Here is a 22,203-nt window from a genome sequence, read left to right as displayed (position 1 = left end):
GTATGAATGTTTATCCATTTTTTGGGTTTTAGAGACGTCTAATAGAGGGGTTCTCAACTGGTTTGGCCAATGGATCCACGTTTTTACATGGTCATCAAGCCGCGATCCAAATTTTTAGGAACTATAATACAATTTTAGGAATTATAATTCAATTGTATTTATTTTTTAACATAAACAAGTAGTGACAGATAAATAAAAATAACCAAGACTTACAAATAAACAATATTTTCTTGCTGTCATTTAACAAAATGTATCGAATTATACAAATATTACAAAGTAAAAGCGACATATACTGTAAACAGTGGTTAGGGTAAGGAAAGGTTCAGTTAAAATGAACTAAACTGAACTGTTAATAAAACATGTTGTCTGGTTTCTAAATGTTGTTTTAATTTAGAAGGTTTCATGTCCTCTTTTGAGATTACTTCACTACATATGACACTGAGGCTTTAAGCCTTTTTTTTGTCGTAAATAAATGTTAATCCATACTTTACATATTCGGTGTCGTACTTGCCCTTCGACATATTTGTTTCTAAAATTAAATTAAATTTCACATGTCAAATGGTAGGGTTGTCGAGCATGCAATTCAAAATAAAAGTCTGGTTTAAGAAAATAAGTAAAAATATTTAACTTGTTTTTTTGACCACATACTCTACGACCCACTGGAAAATGTTCCCTCGACCCACCAGTTGAGAAGCACTGGTCTAAAAGACATGCACATTTAGACGTTTTAGCTAATTAAGGCTGTCAGTGAATATCTAACACATATCTAACAAGAGTCCAAAAAATAGACTATTCAGATCAAATGCATATTTTCAGACTATCGTCAGATGTCTATTAGATGTTCATTGAGTCCAAATTTAGGTTTGATCAGAGTTAGGTTAATCATTTCTATTTTTCAACTAAAGAAGATTACATTTGTCAAGATGACTGAACATTTTTTATCAAATGGATGGATTGAGTCAGAAACTTATGTCAGTACATGGAATTATTAAAATGTTTATTGATTTGATAAATATAACTTTTATTATTCTTTAGGTGTTATATTTTAATAATGCTAAAGGGCCATGTTTGGTTAAAATATAAAGAATTAAGTTTAATTTCTACTGTTTATGCTGAGATTTTTTTAGGGATTCTAAGTAGTGTTTAGTCTGGTCATTAAATTACTTAAAGTAAATTACTTTTTAGTGAACAATTGATCAAAACAATGTTTTTTTTTTGTGCTCAGCCCTATATAAAACCTTTTTTTAAAAAAAAAGTTAATAGACTCTAAATATGACATTTTCTGTTTGATCAAACTACTTATCTAAATGGAAACAACACAATTCTTGAGGGTTTTTTTCTGACAACTTAATGGTTTTATGTTCAGTCCACTTTAAATTTGTACAAATTAATAAGTACTGTAAAGTCATGTTGTCTCAACACAAATCAGTTGTGTTCAACCAATTATTTTGTACAATATACAGTTGAAGTCATAATTATTTGCCCCCTTATTTATTTTTTCCCCCAATATCTGTTTAACATTTCTAAACATAATAGTTATATCAGCTCATTTCTAATAAGTGATTTAGTTAACTAGGTTAACTAGGCAGGTAATAAGGCAAGTTATTGTATAACGATGGTTTATTTTGTAGATTAATCAAAAAAAAAAAAAAAAAAACTACAGCTTAAAGGCGCTAATAATTTTAACCTTAAAATGGTTCATAAAAAATAAAAACTGCTTTTATTCTAGCCAAAATAAAACAAAAAAGACTTTCTCCAGAAGAAATAATATTATCAGACATACTGTGAAAATTTCCTGATAAACAAATACAACAAAAAACAGCGCTAAAGCTCACAACAGGTTTGCGCTTATAAAAAATACCTAATCAATTGAGAAAAATCTGTCTTTATTTCCAGATCAATAACACCCTGAGTGGGTCAATAAAAACCCTAACAATTATTCAAGACAATTCAGCAGTGTACAGTAGCAGTGCATGCCTCTCGTTTTCTTTAGAAAAGATATGCAAAATCAGTATTCACCATTGGTAAAAGCAGTACTCCACTGAAGATCTTCATTTTGGGAAATACATCCATAACCAGCATATGCATCGTGACCAGATACTACACTGCAGTGGGAAGATCTATGCATGTATGCAGTATCTCATTACATTCAACAGTTCTCCCCACAGCCTACAGCCTTTACAGAGTGTCAATGTGGCAAAGCAGAACTGCATGAGTGGCATTCACTTGGGAAGCCTTGTTCATCTGTAAAGATATTCATGCTGTAAAGATATAAAAGACCATACTGTTCTCACTGCATGCACACATTTGATCCGTTCTACTGGAGGTCTCCAGATGTCAATATTGAATCTTGCTTGCACGGAAGCACTTAGATTTCTAGACCAAGTTGGAGATGTGGATAATTGGAGGTCGTTAAAGGGGCCGGAAAGAAGTATAAGGATGTTATTTTAGTCTTCGCCTGCTTCAGATTATGACTTGCTACATTAACCATAAGTGCAGGTAGAAGCGAGGACACACTACATTAGCTAGCAAAAAAAGTTAACACCTCGTGTCTTCTCCTTCAGCAGCACAGAAAGACTCTGTCAGCATCTGTCATACATGGGTGATGGAGACCGATACCAAATCGAGGCTTTTAGAAAAGTAGGAAAAGAGAAAATTTGGAATCAAACTACATATTTAAAGGGTCATGAAACACCAAAACGCATTTTTGAGATGTGCCATGTTGCTAAAAACACTATTAGGACACAAATATTTAACTTACAAGTTAAATTGGTTATTTTTGTTGTTGTTGTTGTTAAGAGCAAATTTGCTTTTCCTGTTTAAAAATAAATTTTGAATCAACATCACGGTGATGAGGTCATTGTGTGAATTCCAGTGTGGAGATTGGCTGTCTATACTGGCCAGTAGAAAGTGACGTCATTGATTTTTCAGCAAATCTGTTCATTAATTCATGAGAAAGACTTGGTTCAAACCAATCAGCAACTTCATTAATATGCATGATTGAGCTTCGAAGACTCCTTTTACCTGTTACTGTGTTCAGAGAGACGTGGCATCTATCTGAACAAAGTAACAGGTAAAAGCAGCTTCTACAGCTTTGTTTACATTGTGTTACCAATTGTAATTCAAACAAGTAGACGAAGAAGAATTGTTTGGAGACATGATGCATCAGTGATGCGTTTATAAATGTGCCGTAACGAAGGTTTGGTTTCCATTTCCCCACGTTAGGAGCACAGCTCCTCTCTTTTTTTTTTTTTACCAGAGAGCTTTGCTAATCTGTAAATAGTGAAATCCGTATTTAGCACTCGTCTTCTAGACGCGATTCCAGTGTAGTGATCAGTGTTCTTTGTTTATGTTTATTTAGATGGCAAGTTTAAATGCATTAGTATCGTCAAATGTACTCTTTCAGTTTTTAAAGACATATCTTAGTCAAAATGATTTAGTTACTAAGTTTACAGTAATATCACTACAATATTACACTCTAAAAAACGTTGAGTTATTTATTTAACTCAATGGTTGAGTTAAACATATTTGGTGCTTTGTTGGGTTATTTTTTAATAACTCAACAGTTGAGTTAATTATTTCGTGGTTTATTTTTAACCTTTATTGGGTTATTTATTTAATACTAGTTCCGTACTGCAGACATGTGTGATGTTACATTTATTTTAAGCATCGGTTATTTGTCTAAATTCGCTGTTCCGCTATTGGCTGAAGCACCCCAAAAGTGAACCCAGACCTGAAAATAAACACTAATGGTGGGAGTTGAGATGAGAAGAAAATGACAACAGCTAATCAGAATCAGAATATCTGCTGAGGTTTTCACTCAGTGTTTTAGGGACTAAATGTTTCCACCTTTACACATTTATTTAGTCTAAATTAGATGTGAAAAATATCTTTTACCTGTTTATTTTAACATATAAAACAGCATTTTTATAAGGAGATGTTATATCATAAGAAACATCGTCATCGCAATCAACAACTATTTTACATATCGCATATTTTTCCAGTATCGTGCAGCCCTGATTTAGGGGTTAGTTATAATTTACTCAACATTTAGTCTGTAAATCATATCTGTTAATTAACAGGTTCTGTATTTCATGATTTATAGGGGTTTGTCTACATTGTGAATTGATGGGACCTCTATCTCTGCTCAGCCGACTTTTATGTTGAAAATTTAGATGTGCAGTTTAAAAATGGCTTTTATTGACATTTTAGTAGTTTTAAATGATATATTGTACAAGAAAAAAAAGACTTAGGGAAAATGTAGGGAATTAAGTCTACAACAGAAATGTACTGGCAGTTTACTACCAGGCTTTTGTGTCACAATTTACAACCCCAATACAGACAATACCGTTTCTAACAAATTAATAAATGTCACTTTTTCCAAACTTTTCAACATCAAAAGTTGTTGGAGGAAAGATCGAGGTTTCATTAATGCAACTTAAAGCTTAAATAAATAGAGAGAAAAAGCATGAATCACAAAATATGAAAGGATTTCTTTTTTACAGCGTACTCACCCTCAAGTGGTTATAAACCTTTGAGTTTTTCTCTTCTGTTAAGCACAAAATAAAATATTTTGAAGAAAGCCTAACTCCTGTATTTTTTACTTCTATAGTTGGAATAATAAATCGTATAAAAGTCAATGTTTACAGATTTTAAGCCCAATCCCAATTCTATTTTTACCCCTACACTTTGGCCCTTGAAACAGAGAGTGAAGTGGAAGAACTTCAGATTTTACCTCCAAGAAATGGGACAGCACTACAACAACCATACACGTCATCATATGTCATCTCGATCTCTTACTACACATGAGGTCGACAACGGTTTAAAATAGCTTCTTTTGAGTTCAACAGAAGAAAGAAACTCAAACAGGTTTGGATCAAGTGAAAGGATAGTAAATGATGACAACTTTCATTTTTGGGTGAACTATCCCTTTAACAGGCAGATTTAGACACTGGACAGCTATCATCATCATGTTTATAATGGACCAGGAAATTCTTACAAGTCCAAATATCCAAAGCTCAACACAAACCTGACGCAGTTTAAGCAATACCTGTTTAAGTGCACAAAATAATAGGTCTCTAGAGACTTTAATTTTCTGAATGTCATGCTTCGGTGCACCAGCACACTAAACTTCCAACTGCATTTGCAAACAACATACTGTAAAAATAATTATTTTTGGGTCTGCCATGCAATCAAACTATTAACAAAACAAAAACTGCTGTAATGTTAAGACTTGTGAATCTGTATTCTCTACAATGACCAGCTAATCTTGCTATACAGCCCATTACAAACCATTTAAAAGACAGGGACATGTAAAGAAAGAGATATCTGTCCCGGGGTCATCTTTGGTTGCTGAAGCGTGTCTGAAAGAAGAGCAACTGAAGCATAACACTACCCGCATTATAGTTAATTATCATGCGGACACCGCTCAAATACTCAAAAGGTTTCAAGAGATGTTATTATGAAGCTGTCACAGAGAGTCTCCAGAAAGGTGAAGCCAACTGTGTGATTTTAAGGTGGAATTAAATCAAATAAAAGTCTTTTCTTCGGTGTTGCGATGTATGAAGCAGCTTCCCGATTGAGGAAAACAAAAATGTTTATTTTGTCCACCAGGAATTACGTTGTCGTAATTATAGTAATTACAAGATTGCAACTTGTAAATGCGTTCTCGTCCTCATTGGGCTTGTAATTACATCTTGTAAATGTGAATTTTTCTCTACCGTGTGACCGCTGCACCATCTGACCGTTATCATTTATGCGTCAGGTGTAAGTGTTGGCAGATTTGCCTTAGTAAAGCATAATTTAGCGTTTGAGGAATGCCTCCGAGTTGAATATCACGCGCTGTCATCTTGAAATGACAATAATTACAATGAGGCATGAATGCAGCATTAATTGCATCGTTTGCTAATTGCTGTAATCTCACATGTGTGTGTGTGTTTGCATTTAAATTACAAGGACACATAATTATACTCCGTTTAAAAAAAAAAAAAAACTATTGTCATTTTTAATTTCATGGTGGGTTCACAAGCATTAAATGGATAATACACTCACAAAATGAAAACTTTATTTACTCCATTGTTCCTAACATGTATGCATATTTTATATATATATATATATATATATATATATATATATATATATATACATATATACACACACACACATATATATATATATATATATATATATATATATATATATATATATATATATATATATATATATACACACACACACACGCACGCACGCACGCACCCGCCCACACACACACACACTTAAAACATTTTCTTTCAAAAGAAGCTCAGGTATGGAATGACCTTTATGACCTTTTACTGCTACCTGCTAAGACAGGGTGTTTGCATACGTTTAGTTTGCAAAAAGTCAGGAAAGTGGGTGAGTCCAGCTTTGTTTAGGTGGGAGTGTCGAGTGGCGAAAGAATAGAAGGGTTTGCATGAAAACGGAAGTTTCATTACGTGCACCACAGCTGATTTTCACACCAGCAACACAAACACAGACGCAGGGGAGATAGATCATGATTCAGAAAGCAGCCTTTACAGTGGATGTGAGAGCTGTGTGGAAGTGAAGGATTTTCAGTCCATAATATTGTAGTGATATTACTGTAAACCAAATCATTTTGACAAAGGTATGTCTTTAAAAATTGAAAGAGTACTGTTGACGATACTAACTAACTTTGCCATCTGAATAAACAAACAACAAACATTGATCACAAGCTTACCAAATTCATAGAGACAATCAACACTAAGTGGAACAGTGCCTTTTTTTAAAAGAAGTTGAGTCGCAAATCTGGATTTCACTATTTCCAGATTCGAAAGGCTCTTGGGTAAAAAATTTTCAGTACAAACATATTTTTGTCACGCGTTAGATCACTGTAATCCACACATGTTGGTCCACATGCAAGCTGTGGTTTTATCACAGGGAAATGGAAACAAAACCTTCATTGCGGCACATTTAAACTCAATGATGACCCATATCGAACAATTCTTCCACCACTTGTTTGAATTATGGTTGCCAACACAACATGGTGTCTCTCTGAACACTATAAAAGGTTAAAAGAGCGTTCGAAGCAACATCATTCATATTAATGAAGTTTCATCTCCTTTACATTAGAGCATGCTGATTTGTTCGAACCAAGTCTTTCTCATGAATTAAAAAACAGATGTGCTGAAAACTCAATAACGTCACTTTATACTCACCGGTACGGACAGCCAATCTCCACGCTGGAATTTACATAATGACCTCATCATTGTTACGTTGCTTCAAAATTTCTTTTTAAACTGAAAGAACAAATTTGTTCTAAACAACACAAAAACAACCAATTTTCACTTGCTAGCTAGGGTAGCCCTTTAATAAGTTACTTGATGGAGTGTTTACACTTTTGGCTCAATTGAAATACATTCTGGTTTGATTGTTTTGTTAATTCAGTTAAATAATACACTCCTCAAACCCTGCCATCTAAACCCTGCTGCAAAAACAAGTAAACCAAAACTGCTCAAACGATGGTTCTTGTTTGCTTCTTGTTTGCTTAAAAACAAAATTGTGCTGTGGTTAGACTGAGATTTGAACACAACATGGAGACAAACAACAAAAACTGAATATGATTTCACAATATGTGACCATAAAATATACAGAATGCACAAGCATACCTGTTTTTCCCCAACTAAAACTGCCATGTCGCCCATTTTCTTGCAGAGGATATTTGTTTGTGAAGAGGTTCCTGCTACATTGTAAAAAAAATAAATAAATAAACCTACAAATGCTACAGTACAAAAGCTGTTACCTGGTTTGCATACACTCACCGGTCACTTTATTAGGTACACCTTAATAGTACTGAGTTGGACCCACTTTTGCCTTCAGAACGGTCTTAAACCTTCTTAGATTTAACAAGGTACTGGAAATATTCCTCAGAGATTCTATGATACTAATCTCCCGTTCAACCTCATCCCAAAGGTGCTCTATTGGATTGAGATATGGTGATTGTGGAGGCCATTTGAGTACAGTGAACTCATTGTGATGTTCAAGAAACCCGTCTGAGATGATTCGAGCTTTATGATATGGCATGTTATCTTGCTGGAAGTAGCCATCAGAAGATGAGTACACTGTGGTCATAAAGGGATGGACATGGTCAGCAACAATACTCAGGTAGGCTGTGGCCTTGACACAATGCTTAATTGGTACTAATGGGAAAAGCATGCCAAGAAAATATCCACCAGCCTGAACCAGATACAAGGCAAGATGAATTCATGCTTTCATGTTGTTGATGCCAAATTCTGTCTCTACAATTCGAATGTCGCTGCAGAAATTGAGACTCATTAGACCTGGCAACGTTTTTCCCATCTTCTACTGTCCAGTTTTGGTGAGCCTGTGTGAATTGTAGCCTCAGTTTCCTGTTTTTAGCTGACAGGAGTGACACTCGGTGTGTTCTGCTCATCTGCCACAAGGTTGAACATGTTGTGTGTTCAGAGATGCTCTTCTGCATAGCTCGGATGTAACGAGTGGTTATTTGATTTATGGTTTCCTTTCTATCAGCTCAAACCAGTCTGGCCACTCTCCTCTGACCTCTGGCATCAATAAGGTATTTGGCGCCCACAGAACTGCTGCTCACTGGACATTTTCTCTTATTTGGACCATTCTCTATAAACTCTAGAGATGGTTGTGCGTGAAAATAGATCATCAGTTTCTGAAATACTCAGACCAGCCCGTCCGGCACCAACAACCTTGCCACGTTCAAAGTTACTTAAATCACCTTTCTTTCCCATTCTGATGCTCAGTTTGAACTGCAGCAGATCGTCTTGACCTTGTCTACATGCATTGAGTTGCTTCTATGATTGGCTGAGAATGACCAAATAAAACGGTGAGTGTATATTCACTTTCTTGTAATGTATATGGAGAATAACTGTCATTGACTTTCCCAGAATTCCTTGCATGACATAATTTTTCATGCTTTTTCTCTGTTTACACACTATGGTATATTTAGCCAAATGCACATTGTTTTTAATGTTTAGTATGTTGTGTTACAAAACATATGTCAAATAAGTGTTTTTTTTTTTAAGGTTCGGTTAGTGTGAACACTGTGGTTAATGTATAATTAATCTTCTGTTTTTGGTCTGGACCAATCTAACCAAGAGAACTGAACAAGTGTGCTGACCCATAGGATTGTGGGGCAGCCCAAGGCGAAATTATGACAATTTGGTCCACTTTAATTGACCATTTCTATATTGAAGTGTATAAATGAATCATATGTTGAATATGTTACAATTATTGGCAAGTACAAAATAAGCCCTAGCCTACTGCAAAATACTGTAAGTAGGCATAATTCAAATGAGAGTGCGTTTGATAAAATTTAATAAACATATGCAAAAAATATACAATAAAATCTAGATTAAAAAAACTAAACAAAATACAATTAAATTACATATTTATAGCCTACTTTATATTTTTGGGTGACATTTTCATTTCAAAATAAAAATAGCATTTACATGCAGGCCTTGGATTTGAAATTTAATATATTCTACACAAAATGAATTATTAATCACGTTTAACACCTATAGAGAGAGATGCGATCCAGTGGCTGATCTGAAAATAACTGGCCCACGTAAGAGTATTCTTGGCTGAGAGGTGAGCACGGAGCTCCCGCTTACTGCCTGCACTGCAGCTCAAATGTCTGACTAGAGACAGCACAGTGCATTCTGGGAATTTGAGAAATGGAAGCCTTTTAATCTCTAAAGGTTTGTTTTGTCATATATACACTGATTTGTAATAAACTCAAAGTGCTTACACCACAAATAAAGAAGAAAATCGTATATGGAATGAGCTTCTTGCAGCATCTCATTGATACCCAGTCACTCAGGGATAACCTGTATAGTTACCTAATCCGCTCCTTCTTCATGTGCGCTCGGCCTCTTCAGTTCCACTTTAGCGCTGGAGACAAAATATTAATATAAACTAACAGTGAATTTTTTTTAATCAGAATTTATCATGATGAACATTTATCTAATGTTTTTTTTTTTTTTTTTTTTTTTACAAAGTATTAGCCTACTATTAAAGGCCCTGCTTTTATTCACAGGGGCTTAGGTGATCTTGGAAGAGATAAGTTTTAGTTGTCACTTTAAAAATACCAGTGAATTAGCAGCCCAAGTGGGAACTTTTACTGATTATTTGCATTGGTTTAAATTGAGTGCCCCTGAGCATGTCAGAAAACCGGTCGGAATGTAACTCATCGTAACTTAGATTGACACTCTACATCCGACGGACATGCTTTGTAAATAAACTGCCAATTCGAATTTAAAATTGCCGGCAAAACTCTTTTCTCTGTAACTCTACATGAACAATATCACACGAGTAGCAGGGCATTACAGCTGTATATCGGCACTGGTGGGGTGCAGGTCTTGGAGTCCTACCGGTGATGATATTCAGCCATATGGCACTGCCATAAGTGTGATCTTGCGTGTATACAACAGTTTGACGGCATAATCGTGAAAGAAAATCAAACACGGAGAGTTTAAAAACCCTTTTTCTCAGAGGAACTATTTTCTTCCACCATTCATTCACATCAATAGCTGACGTCAGAAAAGCAGAAACCACTGCTACTTCACAAATGTCACTTTAGAGCTACTTTTTGAATGATTCTCTTGCCTAATATCTAAAGTGATGACAAAACAGCTGATTTTGCTCACATTTTAAGATTTTAAGGCTGAACAATGTAAAACGCCATCAGTCTAGAGACATTTCCCAGTATTTCTTTGTTGCAATGAGGATATGACAATAATTAGGGATGTAATGATTCATCTGACTCACGATTCAATATGATTTACGATTCAGTTCTCATGATTTACAATTCAGTCACGGTTTTTTAACAAAATGATCTAAAACAAATTTAAGGTGAAGAGCCATTTAATTTTGCCCTGTATGCTGCGCATTTTTGCAAAAATATAATATATTTTCTGCTATAACTAAATTACTATTTAAAAACAAATTCCATAAAAAATACAAACTAAAGAAGACTCATTAATATGAACAAACTTAAGCTGTGACTGTGCTGAAATTTTACATTTGTAAAAAGAAATATCAGCTTATCTATGTATTCTGGCATAAGCTGAGGGCTTTGTACCTTTACTATGTTCCCTGCTGATGAAAAAACTCTTTCACTGTGGACAGAGATGGCTGGTGTTGAGAGGCAAGCCTTTCCTAAACCAGAGAGCAGTGTGTACAGAAGTGGTCAATAGGCCCTCTGCTCCAGGGGATATCCACTGGCATAAAAACAACTGATTTACTGAATTACTTATTATATTGTAGGATAGAGACAGAAGTTAAACATGATTATGAAGGTGAATAATTAATATTACTTGTATAATTAATTAGTATAACTATTAGTGTGATGCATTTAAGAAGAGATAATCTTTAACATGTTTAAATCATTGCAATCTCACAGCAATTTGTAACTTTTTGATTTAGTGGGTAATTCGTATGAATTCGTACGATCTAATTTGCACAATTTAGTATGATTTGCTTATCACCCAATGATGTTTGGTGTTAGGGGTGGGGTTGGGTGCCAAGTCTCTTTTTTAAAATTCTACGACGAATTAGCCACTAAATTGACAAAACATAAAATACTTATGTTTCTTTGTGAGATCAGGCTGGTTTAAATATATAATTTATAATAATTAAAATATGCATAAACTAATTTGAAAAAGAGAGGGTAAAATAACCTAATACTTGCTTCTGTAACAGAACCCCTTTCTCTTTCAGTCTGACAAACACTGTCAGAACAAGTAGAGTAGCAAATTATTTGGTATGCGTGGTTTGGCCTATTAATAGTTTTTTTTTTTTTTTTTTTTTTTTTTGCATATAGACGTCTGTAACAGTAGTTTTCAACTGTGCTGATGGTTTATTTGCATCATATTCATTGTTCTGTTTCAGTTTATATAAAAGTCTTTTTGCACACAGTTTGTCTGGTGCACGCTGTCATTTTACTCTGCCGCCTCACGTCTTGCTCGCCGCAGATGCACAGGTAAAGCAAGATTGTGCCTGTAATCACAGCACCCCCTCTGTTCAAAACTTGTATCATGATTCATTTAACATTTCAACCGGTTTGAATAGTCACATACTTGAATCGATTTTCAACCGACTCATGGTGAATTGTTACATCCCTAACAATAATCAACCCTGAAAACGCAAAAAAGCAAAACAAACACGAATAGATAACTATGGTATAGATACAGCAATACAACATACAAAAGAGACAGATCGACTTAGAATGTCACTTACCTGTTATATAATGATCTAATATGCTGTAGCTGGAAATTACGCTGAGGTTTTTTTCTCTATGGACTTATTAAGCTGTCTCTGCCGCCATCTTGTGGCAGAGCATCAACCGTCTTTGCTCTGCTTGGTATGACAGGCTGATGGACTCCAACGCGCTGCATCTACAAAATGATAAATATTTAAAATAGCCACTATGTCCTTACAAATAAACTGCACAGTTGCAATCTGAACAACGATATTCTTGCCTCAAAAAGCATTAAAGGTATATTTTGTGTCCAACAGCTGCAAGTATTTAAACTGTGGTTAGTTTATTGATCTGCTGTCACTATGTAGGCGGAGTAACACAGGAGGGCGAGGAGGCTATACAAGTGCTGTTATTGCAGATTATCGCACAGCTATCAGCCAATCATATTAGAGAACCAGACAAAACGGTTGTATATACATATAAACATTGTGTATTTATGAAATGTGCTTCACACAGATGAGTGAGCCTGACAAACCACCTGTAGAAACACTCTTCTCTCTATATATAAAAAAACACTCCCCCTAGTTACTTTAGTACTTAATTTTCTGAACACAAACCTTTGTATAATTAGCACTTTTTGAATGTATTGCCTCTTCTTGTTGAATTGCTGAATGTCTTCTCAATTTTAAGTCGCTCTGAAAAAAAGTGTCTACTAAATTACTAAATACAAATGTAATACATTTCGAGGGTTTTCTGTTGACTTTCGCTGGTTTGTTTGAAATGCATTCAGAATCCTGTCTGTTGCAGGTTCACACAAGTCACCTCATGGTCAGCGCAGGAACACATTCAGCAATTGAAACTACTTGGCAAGAAATGAACTCAGAATAGCAACAGTACTTCAGCAACAACTACTCATACTGAGAAATGGTCACAGTAAATAAAGAAAGGAAGTATCCACGGGGCCCTTCACTAAATACAGGGCCCCAGGTGATCACTTGTATTGTCTGTTGGACAAGCTGGCACAGAGTGTGAACGCTATCCCACCTCTCTGACAGGAAATAAAGGTTACGCAGCCAGTATTTACTGTATATACATTTAACATTTATAGAGATAAAATACAAACACAAACAAATACAAAATACTGCAATACAGGCCACTTAGGTAAAAAACAAACATCTGATAAATACTTTAATATGACCATACAAATGTCCAAGTAAAAGATGAGTCAAGATTGGTCCCCATTGCAGACGTATACAGTATTATATTGCTTAAAAATCTCTTTAAAATCAACAGACCATTTGTTAAAACATTCCCTCATGCACCAGCCACCTTTCTATAGGTTGAACGCAAAAGGGCGAAGCAATTATGCTTGTATGTATTTAAGAAGAATCCAACAGACTCGTTTACAAACTACCCACGATCCCCCACCCCCTCCCTTCCTTCCTATATAAAACAAGACCGAAACACATTAATATAGTCACCAAGAAAAAACTTTGGGACAACTAACGCAGGAATACTGGCGAGAACAAAAACCAAAGCGCTCGCCTGCCTCTTCAGTAACAACACAGCAGAAATGAAATGTTCCCCAGACACAAGGAACATAATCATCATGTTCTGAATGGGTTGTTTTGAATATTGATGTGAGAGTTGCTGTTGAGGGATGGGGGTGGGTGGGAGGGCTGGCGAAAGATTAAATAGAAAATCAAAATGAATAGGAAGAGTAAAATGGGAACGGTGGAAATGAATGGGTGACAAGAATAAATCAAAATCCAGGTGATGAGGAATAAAGTTGGGAAATGAGCATGTAAACGGTTGATGAAGAAGAACTGTGTGAATAAACAGCTTCTTTTAGAGGTCAGATGGGGGATTAAAATGAAATGTAATGTTTCAAGATGGTTTTGATGTCTGAAAGTTTGAGGACGCTCTAATGCGTTTACAATGTGTGCCAGCACATGTGTCTGCTTATGTGAATAATAGGAATCACTAGGCTTCAAATGGACCCTCAAAAGTCAAATAAATGGGTCTGATATTTGTCTATCAATAACCTATGTGCCAACTTGGACTAGAACCAGCAATGTTTTTCTTAGGCTTCAGACAGTACTTTGGCCCTGGCACACATTTATTATAGGCTACTGAAAAAGGATTGTGTTTATCTGTCTGCTGAGGGTCGTGAAGTCCTCTTCTAGATTTCGCTGAGAGATGAAATGAAGGGGAAGGTGAAATGCTCGAGTGAGATCGGTGAGTCTTCAGTCATTCCCAGGTCTGCAGTGAAGGGTTCAGGGGATTTGGAGCTGCAGTTCTTCTTCCTCATCTTCATCAGGGTCGCTAGGAGGGCCGTCTGCATCTTCAGGGCCAAAACGTGATGAAGCTGATGTCCTCATTTTGCCAAAGAGGCCAGGGTTCTGCTGACGCCTTAGCCTAAAAACAATTTAAACATTTTTTGTTATAAATAATTGATTATTTTAAAACGGATGATGATAAAACTCATTCATTCACTCATTTTTTTCGGCTTAGTTCCTTTATTAATCAAAGGTCACCACAGCGGAATGAACCGCCAACTTAACCAGCATATTTTTTTACACAGTGGATGCCCTTCCAGCTGCAACCTATCACTGGGAAACATCGATACACTCAATCACATACATACACTATGGATAATTTAGCTTACCCAATTCACCTATAGCGCATTTTGTTGGACTTATGGGGGAAACTGGAGCACCCGAAGGAAATCCACACGAACACGGGGAGAACATGCAAACTCCACACAGAAATACCAACTGACCCAGCCGAGACTCGAACCAGCGACCTTCTTGCTGTAAGGCAACAATGCTACCCACTGCACCACCGATAATAAAATTATTCAAAAATAAAGATCCTGCAGCCATTACAATTGACATCACATGTCAGATCATGCTTTTTTGCTTGTTTCTGTAGTTTTTACCCTAATTTAAAGCCTGTTGTCCATGACATCAGACATTTGTCATCCAATCAAATGGCAATAAGGCTCTGCTTGTTCTAATTTAAAAAATATCCACTATGCTGAAGAGATGGCAGCACTTTGTTCCGAACACAGAGTAAGCAACATTTTCAGTGGTTTTATTCACATTTATTGACATGTTTGACAATTTTTCAAAAGGAGGACTGCATTTGACTATTAAATTTTTAAAAACCTATTGTAGAGTTGCAAGCTTTAAACCAGGATTTCTTGAAAATATGCCTGCTCTTTATATGTAATGGACAGTGAGTTCTAATAATATACAGTCTATAAACCAAAGTAAAAATGTATTCAAGTTATTGAAGTTAAATTTTATAATTTTCAAGTTTGTAATGTTCAGAAGAAACTTTAAGTAAAGATCAACAATTTGTATTCATTAATTTCATGTTGCTATACTTGTTTTTTGAAGTACTCCTGTGTTTTGCTCAGATGTTCACTGAAATGTACAAAAAAGTAATATAGAAGAATATTAAAGAATGTTGACATTTAAATTATCTTCATTTAGTCTGATTTATGAAAGCCTTAATAACTGAGAAAATGTACTTTTATGTTTTTCTTAAACTTAGAACATAATTCAGGTCTGAAGGGGCTAAAGTTAACAAATACAGATTATAACATATACTGTGAAAAACAGGTCAAAGTAAAATAAAAAAAACTGTGAAACACTGAAAAACTAATTTTTATGTTTATTTTATACAGAAAAATAATGATGATGATGATGATGATGATTTTGGCGAAGAGCAATACACTGCAATTTTAAACCAGAATATGCCACCGCAGCAATGTGAATGATCTCATTTGGTAAAATAGATGGTTCAAAAAAAGAAAGAGAAACTTCGTCAATGATAAGGCAATGCAGAGTAGCTGATGAATAGTTTAAAAAGCCTAGTTTCATGGTGTTGAATGTACCTTTACAGCATCTACTACAATAGGAACAATTCAGAAAAACTAATGTACACCTAAAATTGTATTTGTTTTGTATTTGTTAAATTATTGTATTTGTATGGTTGTATTTATTTTGTATTTTGTCCAATACTTTACAGTCCAACCATACATTTAATAAAGCGTATTAACAAAATGTGCTTAGAGTTTGGGGGTTATAGCAATAATGCATAATTAGGGTTATTCAGCTGGTAGCTAGCTCTATGCCACTCTCACATGGTCGTCCACTAAAGCGAAGCAGGGCGCCCGGTCAGGCTCTTGATAGGAGTGTGTGTGGGGTGCGGACTGGCACAATACGATTGCTATCGCATCATCTAGGTGGATGCAGCACACTGGTGGTGGATGAGGAGATTTCCGCCAATGTGTAAAGCACTCCGAGTTTCCAGAATAGCGCTACATAAATGAAAGGAATTATAATTATTATAATTAATTAGGTAAATTTGGCATGGAATAATACACAATAAAAGTCTTTGCAAGTATATGCAATAAGTAAACAAAAATGTACAACAATCAAAGGAATCGAAGTAACAGTTCATTTTTACATTTCGCTGTGGCGACCCCAGATTAATAAAGGGAATAAGCCGAAAAGAAAGTGAATGAATGAATAAATGATCAAAGGTAAATAGCATTAATGCTAAGAGATAAATAAACTGTGGCAAAGCAACTTGATGGTCAAATCTTCAATCACAAAATCAACACCTGCAACATTTAGAAATGTAATATGGAAAAGGAGCCTGTGAAATATGTGAAAAAAAAGAGCAACCAGTGGTCAAATGAATGCATTGAATCTTTGTTTTATGATGATTCATATGATATCTGAATATTTGAGCATTATAAATGGAGCATACAGTACAACTCATCACCCAAAGCTCTCTCTATCCTTTCATTTTTTTCATCCCTTCCTTTACATTACATCCTTTTCTGCACTGACCGTTTTGTCTTTTTTTCTTTTCAAGTTCTGTATTTGTTTTAGTGATGTAACAGTAAGAAAATAATGGCCTTGTGGCTCATCAGGAAACACTTCCTGGCCTCTGAAATGCTGGCGGGGTAAACAGGCAAGGTAAAACAATCCAAACAACACACAAACTACATAAAACGACCAAGAGGACGATGTTAGAAATGCAGGGTGAGAATAAAAATCATCCTCTTGTCTTTGAACGGCTGATGACTCACTATAGTGTTACTGTTTGTATAACTGAACAGATGAAAAGAGTCTTGCCTCTCGGGGCAAATAAGTGCACATGAGGGCCCAGGATCCTCCACAGAAGAGGGACCTGCTGTCAGGAAACACTAAACACTGCTAAATTACACATTATACTGTTTTGACCACAGCAGCTCACTCACAGAGGCTAAAAGCTTTTTGAGTCCAAAGCTTAACAGGGCTACAATTTACACTAGATCATAAATACAGAGGCACACACACAAACACTGAAACCAAATGGATTCTAGCCCACACAGTGACTCATGGTCTTCAGGCTTTATCTGGCAGACCATGAATATTTTAGCATTTTAGCATTAAGGTGGCAGACAAACAACAAGGACATCATAATTTAAAGGTGCCATAGAATGGAAATCTGGATACACCTGGGGATAGCTGAATTATAAGAGTTCAGTACATGGAAATGACATACTGTAAACCTTAAACACAATTGTTTCCTCACGCTCATGTAAATTCTGTTGGGGAAAAACAGGCCAATCTGAACACAAGACTCTGACGATCCACACTGCGTCATCAATATGCACATCCCAGGGCTGCGTTTGATTGGACACAAAGTTTACTATAGAGATCCTTGCTTGAAAATAACATGCTAACTTGTTTGCTTGCTTAAAAACTTATAAATAGGGTGGTGGAATGATCATTGTTGTAAATTATTTTAAAGCTTATCTAAGCTTGTATTACAATTATTATGCAAGCGGAACTCTTATTTTTAAAACAGGAAAGACTTTGACTAAAAGAGCAGTGAAGCACACATTGTTCACACCTCATCAGTATGTGAGACATACAGATTACAAATATATTCAGTGCCACCCCAAAGAGGCATGAAGTCTGTTTAAATGTATAGTTAGTTAGTTTAACATGTACATTGTGAAATTTGCCACATGTTTGTAATGAGGCAACAGACTGAGGTATGGTTGTAAAAGAGAGCCTTAATATTCACAAGCCTTCCAGAGAGCTTATTACTCCTAAAAATCTCTTCCAAAATCTTATCACATTAGGGCCAATTCCTAGGCTTGGAAATGGACCTGTTCAACTGTTTCTAGAGAAACTTTGCACTTACCCAAGCTACTTGTAGCTACACTATTAAAATATCAGAAAACAATTTACCATATTATATAAATGAGGTTCCTACAGGTTTCATCGTGTCAAATTTAAGACCTTTTTAAGACTATTATGAATGAAATTTCAGACTTCCACGATTTAGTTCTAATGGCCAAGATACTTTTAACATTAAAAAAACATTAAAAACAAATGTTGTAAGGAAGATAAATCAAGCTATATTGGTAAATAGAGAAAATAAATACAATTTTGCTAAAACTTTTATTGAGATGGAATGTTTGATTGAATCGGTGTTGGCCTGATTGGGTAGCTTTACATGGTCAGGAAAATGAAGACCTACAACCCAATACTGAGTGAATTTAAGACTTTAGGCCTACATTTTTTATTTTTATTATTTTTTTTATTTAAGACATTAAGACATTTTAAAGACTTAGCAGATACCCTGATAAATGCAATCTATCAATCACCTTTAAACATTTACCTGTACAATCACATAAAATTGTTTGTGTCATTTATGATTATGGTTTTAGTTTAGGACAAATTTTAAAGATAAAAATACTGTAAATAAATTACTTAATAACTAGTGTTTTACTAGAAGACTGTTTAATGCTTTTTCTGATTGAATGAAAAACATTTGAACTTTTTCCAGGAAATCCACAGCTCAAGTAGCTCCAATTCCTTCACATGGATTTACACATGTAATCATTCATTGATTAATTTCTCTCCCTAAAATAAAGGCAACTACAGTGGCTGAGAAAGCGCAACATGCTGCAATTTAAGAAAATGCGTGCAATTACAAAAAACGCAAGCAATATGAGGGAAGATTTACATCGGATTTAAAGCGCGCATGTGGCAAATCCTAACACATACACATAAAAAAATTTGAACTTTTACACAATGTAAACAAATTAATAAAATGCGCTGTATTTTCTCACAACACAAACAATTTATGAAAACGCGCTGCATTTTCTCACAGCACTTACAAAAAGAACAAAAAACAATGGGAATGTTTCAAGTGGACATATAAAAGTGACGGATCTTTTGTATTTATTAGCCTAAATAACGATAACCTAAATAGCCAGGTTGGCCACGCGCCTCCTTGAAACATTTTCGTTGAGTTCCGTGCTATTTCAAAGTGTTGTGACAAAAATGCATTATGTTTTCGTAAATTGTTTGTCTTGTGAGATAATGCAGCACGTTTTCTTAATTTGTTTGCATTGTGTAAAAATGCAGCACGTTTTTTAAAATGTGTTGGTGTTGTGAGGACTTGCAGTATGTGTGCTTTCAAATGGATGAAGATATTTTCTTAATTTGCGGTGTATTTTGTAATTGCATGTTTTCTTAAATTGGAGCATGTTAAGATCTCTCGGCCACCGTAAAAGCTGCATCATCCCTAGCTTAGAGAATAAAATCTAAATTACGTTTTACTCTCAGACACATAGCTACTGTATGTATGATAAATCCAAGCAAAACTGAGATTTTAAAGTGTTTTTTTTCATAGCTTTACTGTATATAAACAATCTAAGCAAAACCACTGGATTTTTTCAGCTTGACATTTCAAGTCAACAACCCATTTACAGGACTGATTTCTGATCAGCAACTCTGCTAACCTTTTATTCTTCAATGTGATCATGGATGCAAAGAATAAACTCAGACCCTCAGGCATGATATTATCTATCCTTTGTTTGATGTAAAACATTACACCATTGTTTAGGGTGCGGAATTGACATCAGCGCTGCCAAACCAATGGAAAAACCAATGTGACCAATGGGAAAGCAGCAATGTAATTGTTCCACCCCAGCGTTACTGGCATAGAGACATGTACAATAAAGAACACGTCAGTCAGACAAAGCAACCGTGAAATCACGACACCAACATCACATGCATGATAATCCCATTCTACACCAAAGACATTTTCATTATCCTTTGTTCCGATATATTTATTAATATATCCCCCTCGTCCACACCCCCATACAAAATAATGCAGCAATCCTCTCTTTCTCTCTCCAGTTCTCTTCGCCACACAAAGCTGATGAGTTGCCTGTCACTCAGTGGAGGTGTGCTTTAAGTGCTTGCCTTTTAATGTCTGGAAACTCCGATAAGAACGCAACTGGCGAGCGACATTAAAGAGGCACAGATCCATACCATCAGCTTTCCAGATCAGATCTATCTCACGCAAAGCCCCCTCACCATGCCTCCGTCTTTGTGTAGTTCATTCCCCCATGCAGAACCGTATCTGGCACATTCCTCAGAGCTTTCAAGCTATCAGGCCTACAAAGTGCTTTGCAGAGAATTAACACAATACAAACAAACACAAGTAAACCACACCACAAAACAACACACTTTTATCAGTATCACTCTCATGACCTCCATGCTGTGAACAAAAGCTGCTAAACCCTCATCTCCTGTTAAGGCTGCGTTTAAATTCTTCATGTTTCAGGTAGAAAACATGCTGTATATATACACAAGATCATTAACATGAGGGTGAGAAATCAACATTATTTTATTGGATTTTTAAAGAGCGACTTGAGTCCTACATTGTAAACAAATATCTGTTAGTAAACATTTTCCTATGGTATGTAGGATTTGTGGGTTTACACTGTAGAACTTTATTATGGGACATTTTGATGTAGAAAGCGTAAGGCGATTATAATAATAATTCCTTACATTTAGATGGCACTTTTCTGGACACTCAAAGTGCTTTACACATTTGGTGGGGGGGACCTCCTTATCTACTACCAGTGTGCAGCATCCACCTGGATGACACGACAGCAGCCATATTGCCCAAGACACACACCACTAACACTTCTTCCAGCAACAACCTGATGGGAGAAACTAGGCAGCCCTACTTAGCTTTAGTGAGTGAGCATATAAGAGTTGCAGAGAGCTTGTTGCCGGCGTATACTGAGATTATATTGAAATTTCAAGTGGTGAGACATAAACTGTGAAAATCTGTGGTTGTTGTAACCCAACTTTGGGTCAAACAAACCCAACCACTGTGTTAAAAAGTCTCCTTACATTTACGAAATTTACGGAATTAACCCTAAAAACGAAATGTTGGGTTTATCGATATTTGGAAAAAAATGCACAAAAGCACACAAATCAATCTAACTTTTAGGTGCTTAGCCAAACACCCAAAAGTGCAAATATAGATCTAAAAATGCGGCAACACTAAAGCTCCAAAAAAGACCAATTTTTTGTATTAAAAATGCTAACACAAAGTGTGTAACGTTTTGAGCACACCGGCTCTTTATCAGACAGTATTCATCTCTTTTTATACACTTCCGGATCACACGATCTCATACATTATCTCATGACAAAAAAATAGAAAAATACGCATTAGTAAATTAGTCTACTCTCAGTTTAAAAATTTACATTGTAATAACATGGCAAAGGAGACATGACAGTGGTGACATCTTAGTGGTACATCTTCCGTTTATAAATATAAATGAGTCAACCTAGACTTGAGTCCAATTCCAATTGTATTTTTGTACCCCTTCCCCTTCTCCTTGGCCCTTGAAACAGAGTGTGAAAGGAAAAGGATTTAAATGTTACCCCTAAGAAATGGGACAGCACTACAGCACCTGCACACATCATAACGTCATCACAATCTCTTCCTTCACATGAGATCAGACGATCGCGACTGCTGTAATTGTAAAAGTTGCATTATTTTTTGGTAATTATCTTCAGGAAATAACCGAAGGTAATGACATTTTATCATAACAATATAATGCGGAAATA

At 35.6% G+C, this 22,203-nt stretch overlaps 1 protein-coding gene and 1 long non-coding RNA gene across 2 annotated transcripts in view; both read right to left on the bottom strand.

The window, feature by feature from the left end:
- Positions 1-9,346: 9,346 nt before the first annotated feature.
- LOC141375375 (uncharacterized) lies at positions 9,347-12,443 on the bottom strand. Its single transcript, XR_012383320.1, has 2 exons — positions 12,286-12,443; positions 9,347-9,939 (listed from the first exon to the last, which is right to left on the bottom strand). It is a non-coding gene; the product is annotated as an uncharacterized lncRNA (long non-coding RNA).
- An 883-nt stretch (positions 12,444-13,326) lies between these two features.
- Positions 13,327-22,203, bottom strand: part of ccdc102a (coiled-coil domain containing 102A) — a 112,457-nt gene continuing 103,580 nt past the window's right edge. Inside the window, 1 exon segment of the mRNA NM_205552.1 lies at positions 13,327-14,665. Coding sequence (NP_991115.1) covers positions 14,524-14,665 — 142 coding nt within the window. The 3' untranslated portion in view covers positions 13,327-14,523.

This window comes from Danio rerio, chromosome 7, assembly GCF_049306965.1.
Source record: "Danio rerio strain Tuebingen ecotype United States chromosome 7, GRCz12tu, whole genome shotgun sequence".
Taxonomy (NCBI): Eukaryota; Metazoa; Chordata; class Actinopteri; order Cypriniformes; family Danionidae; genus Danio; species Danio rerio.
The sequence above is the reverse complement of the archived record's forward strand: the minus strand, read 5'-3'. Positions and strand labels throughout refer to the sequence as shown.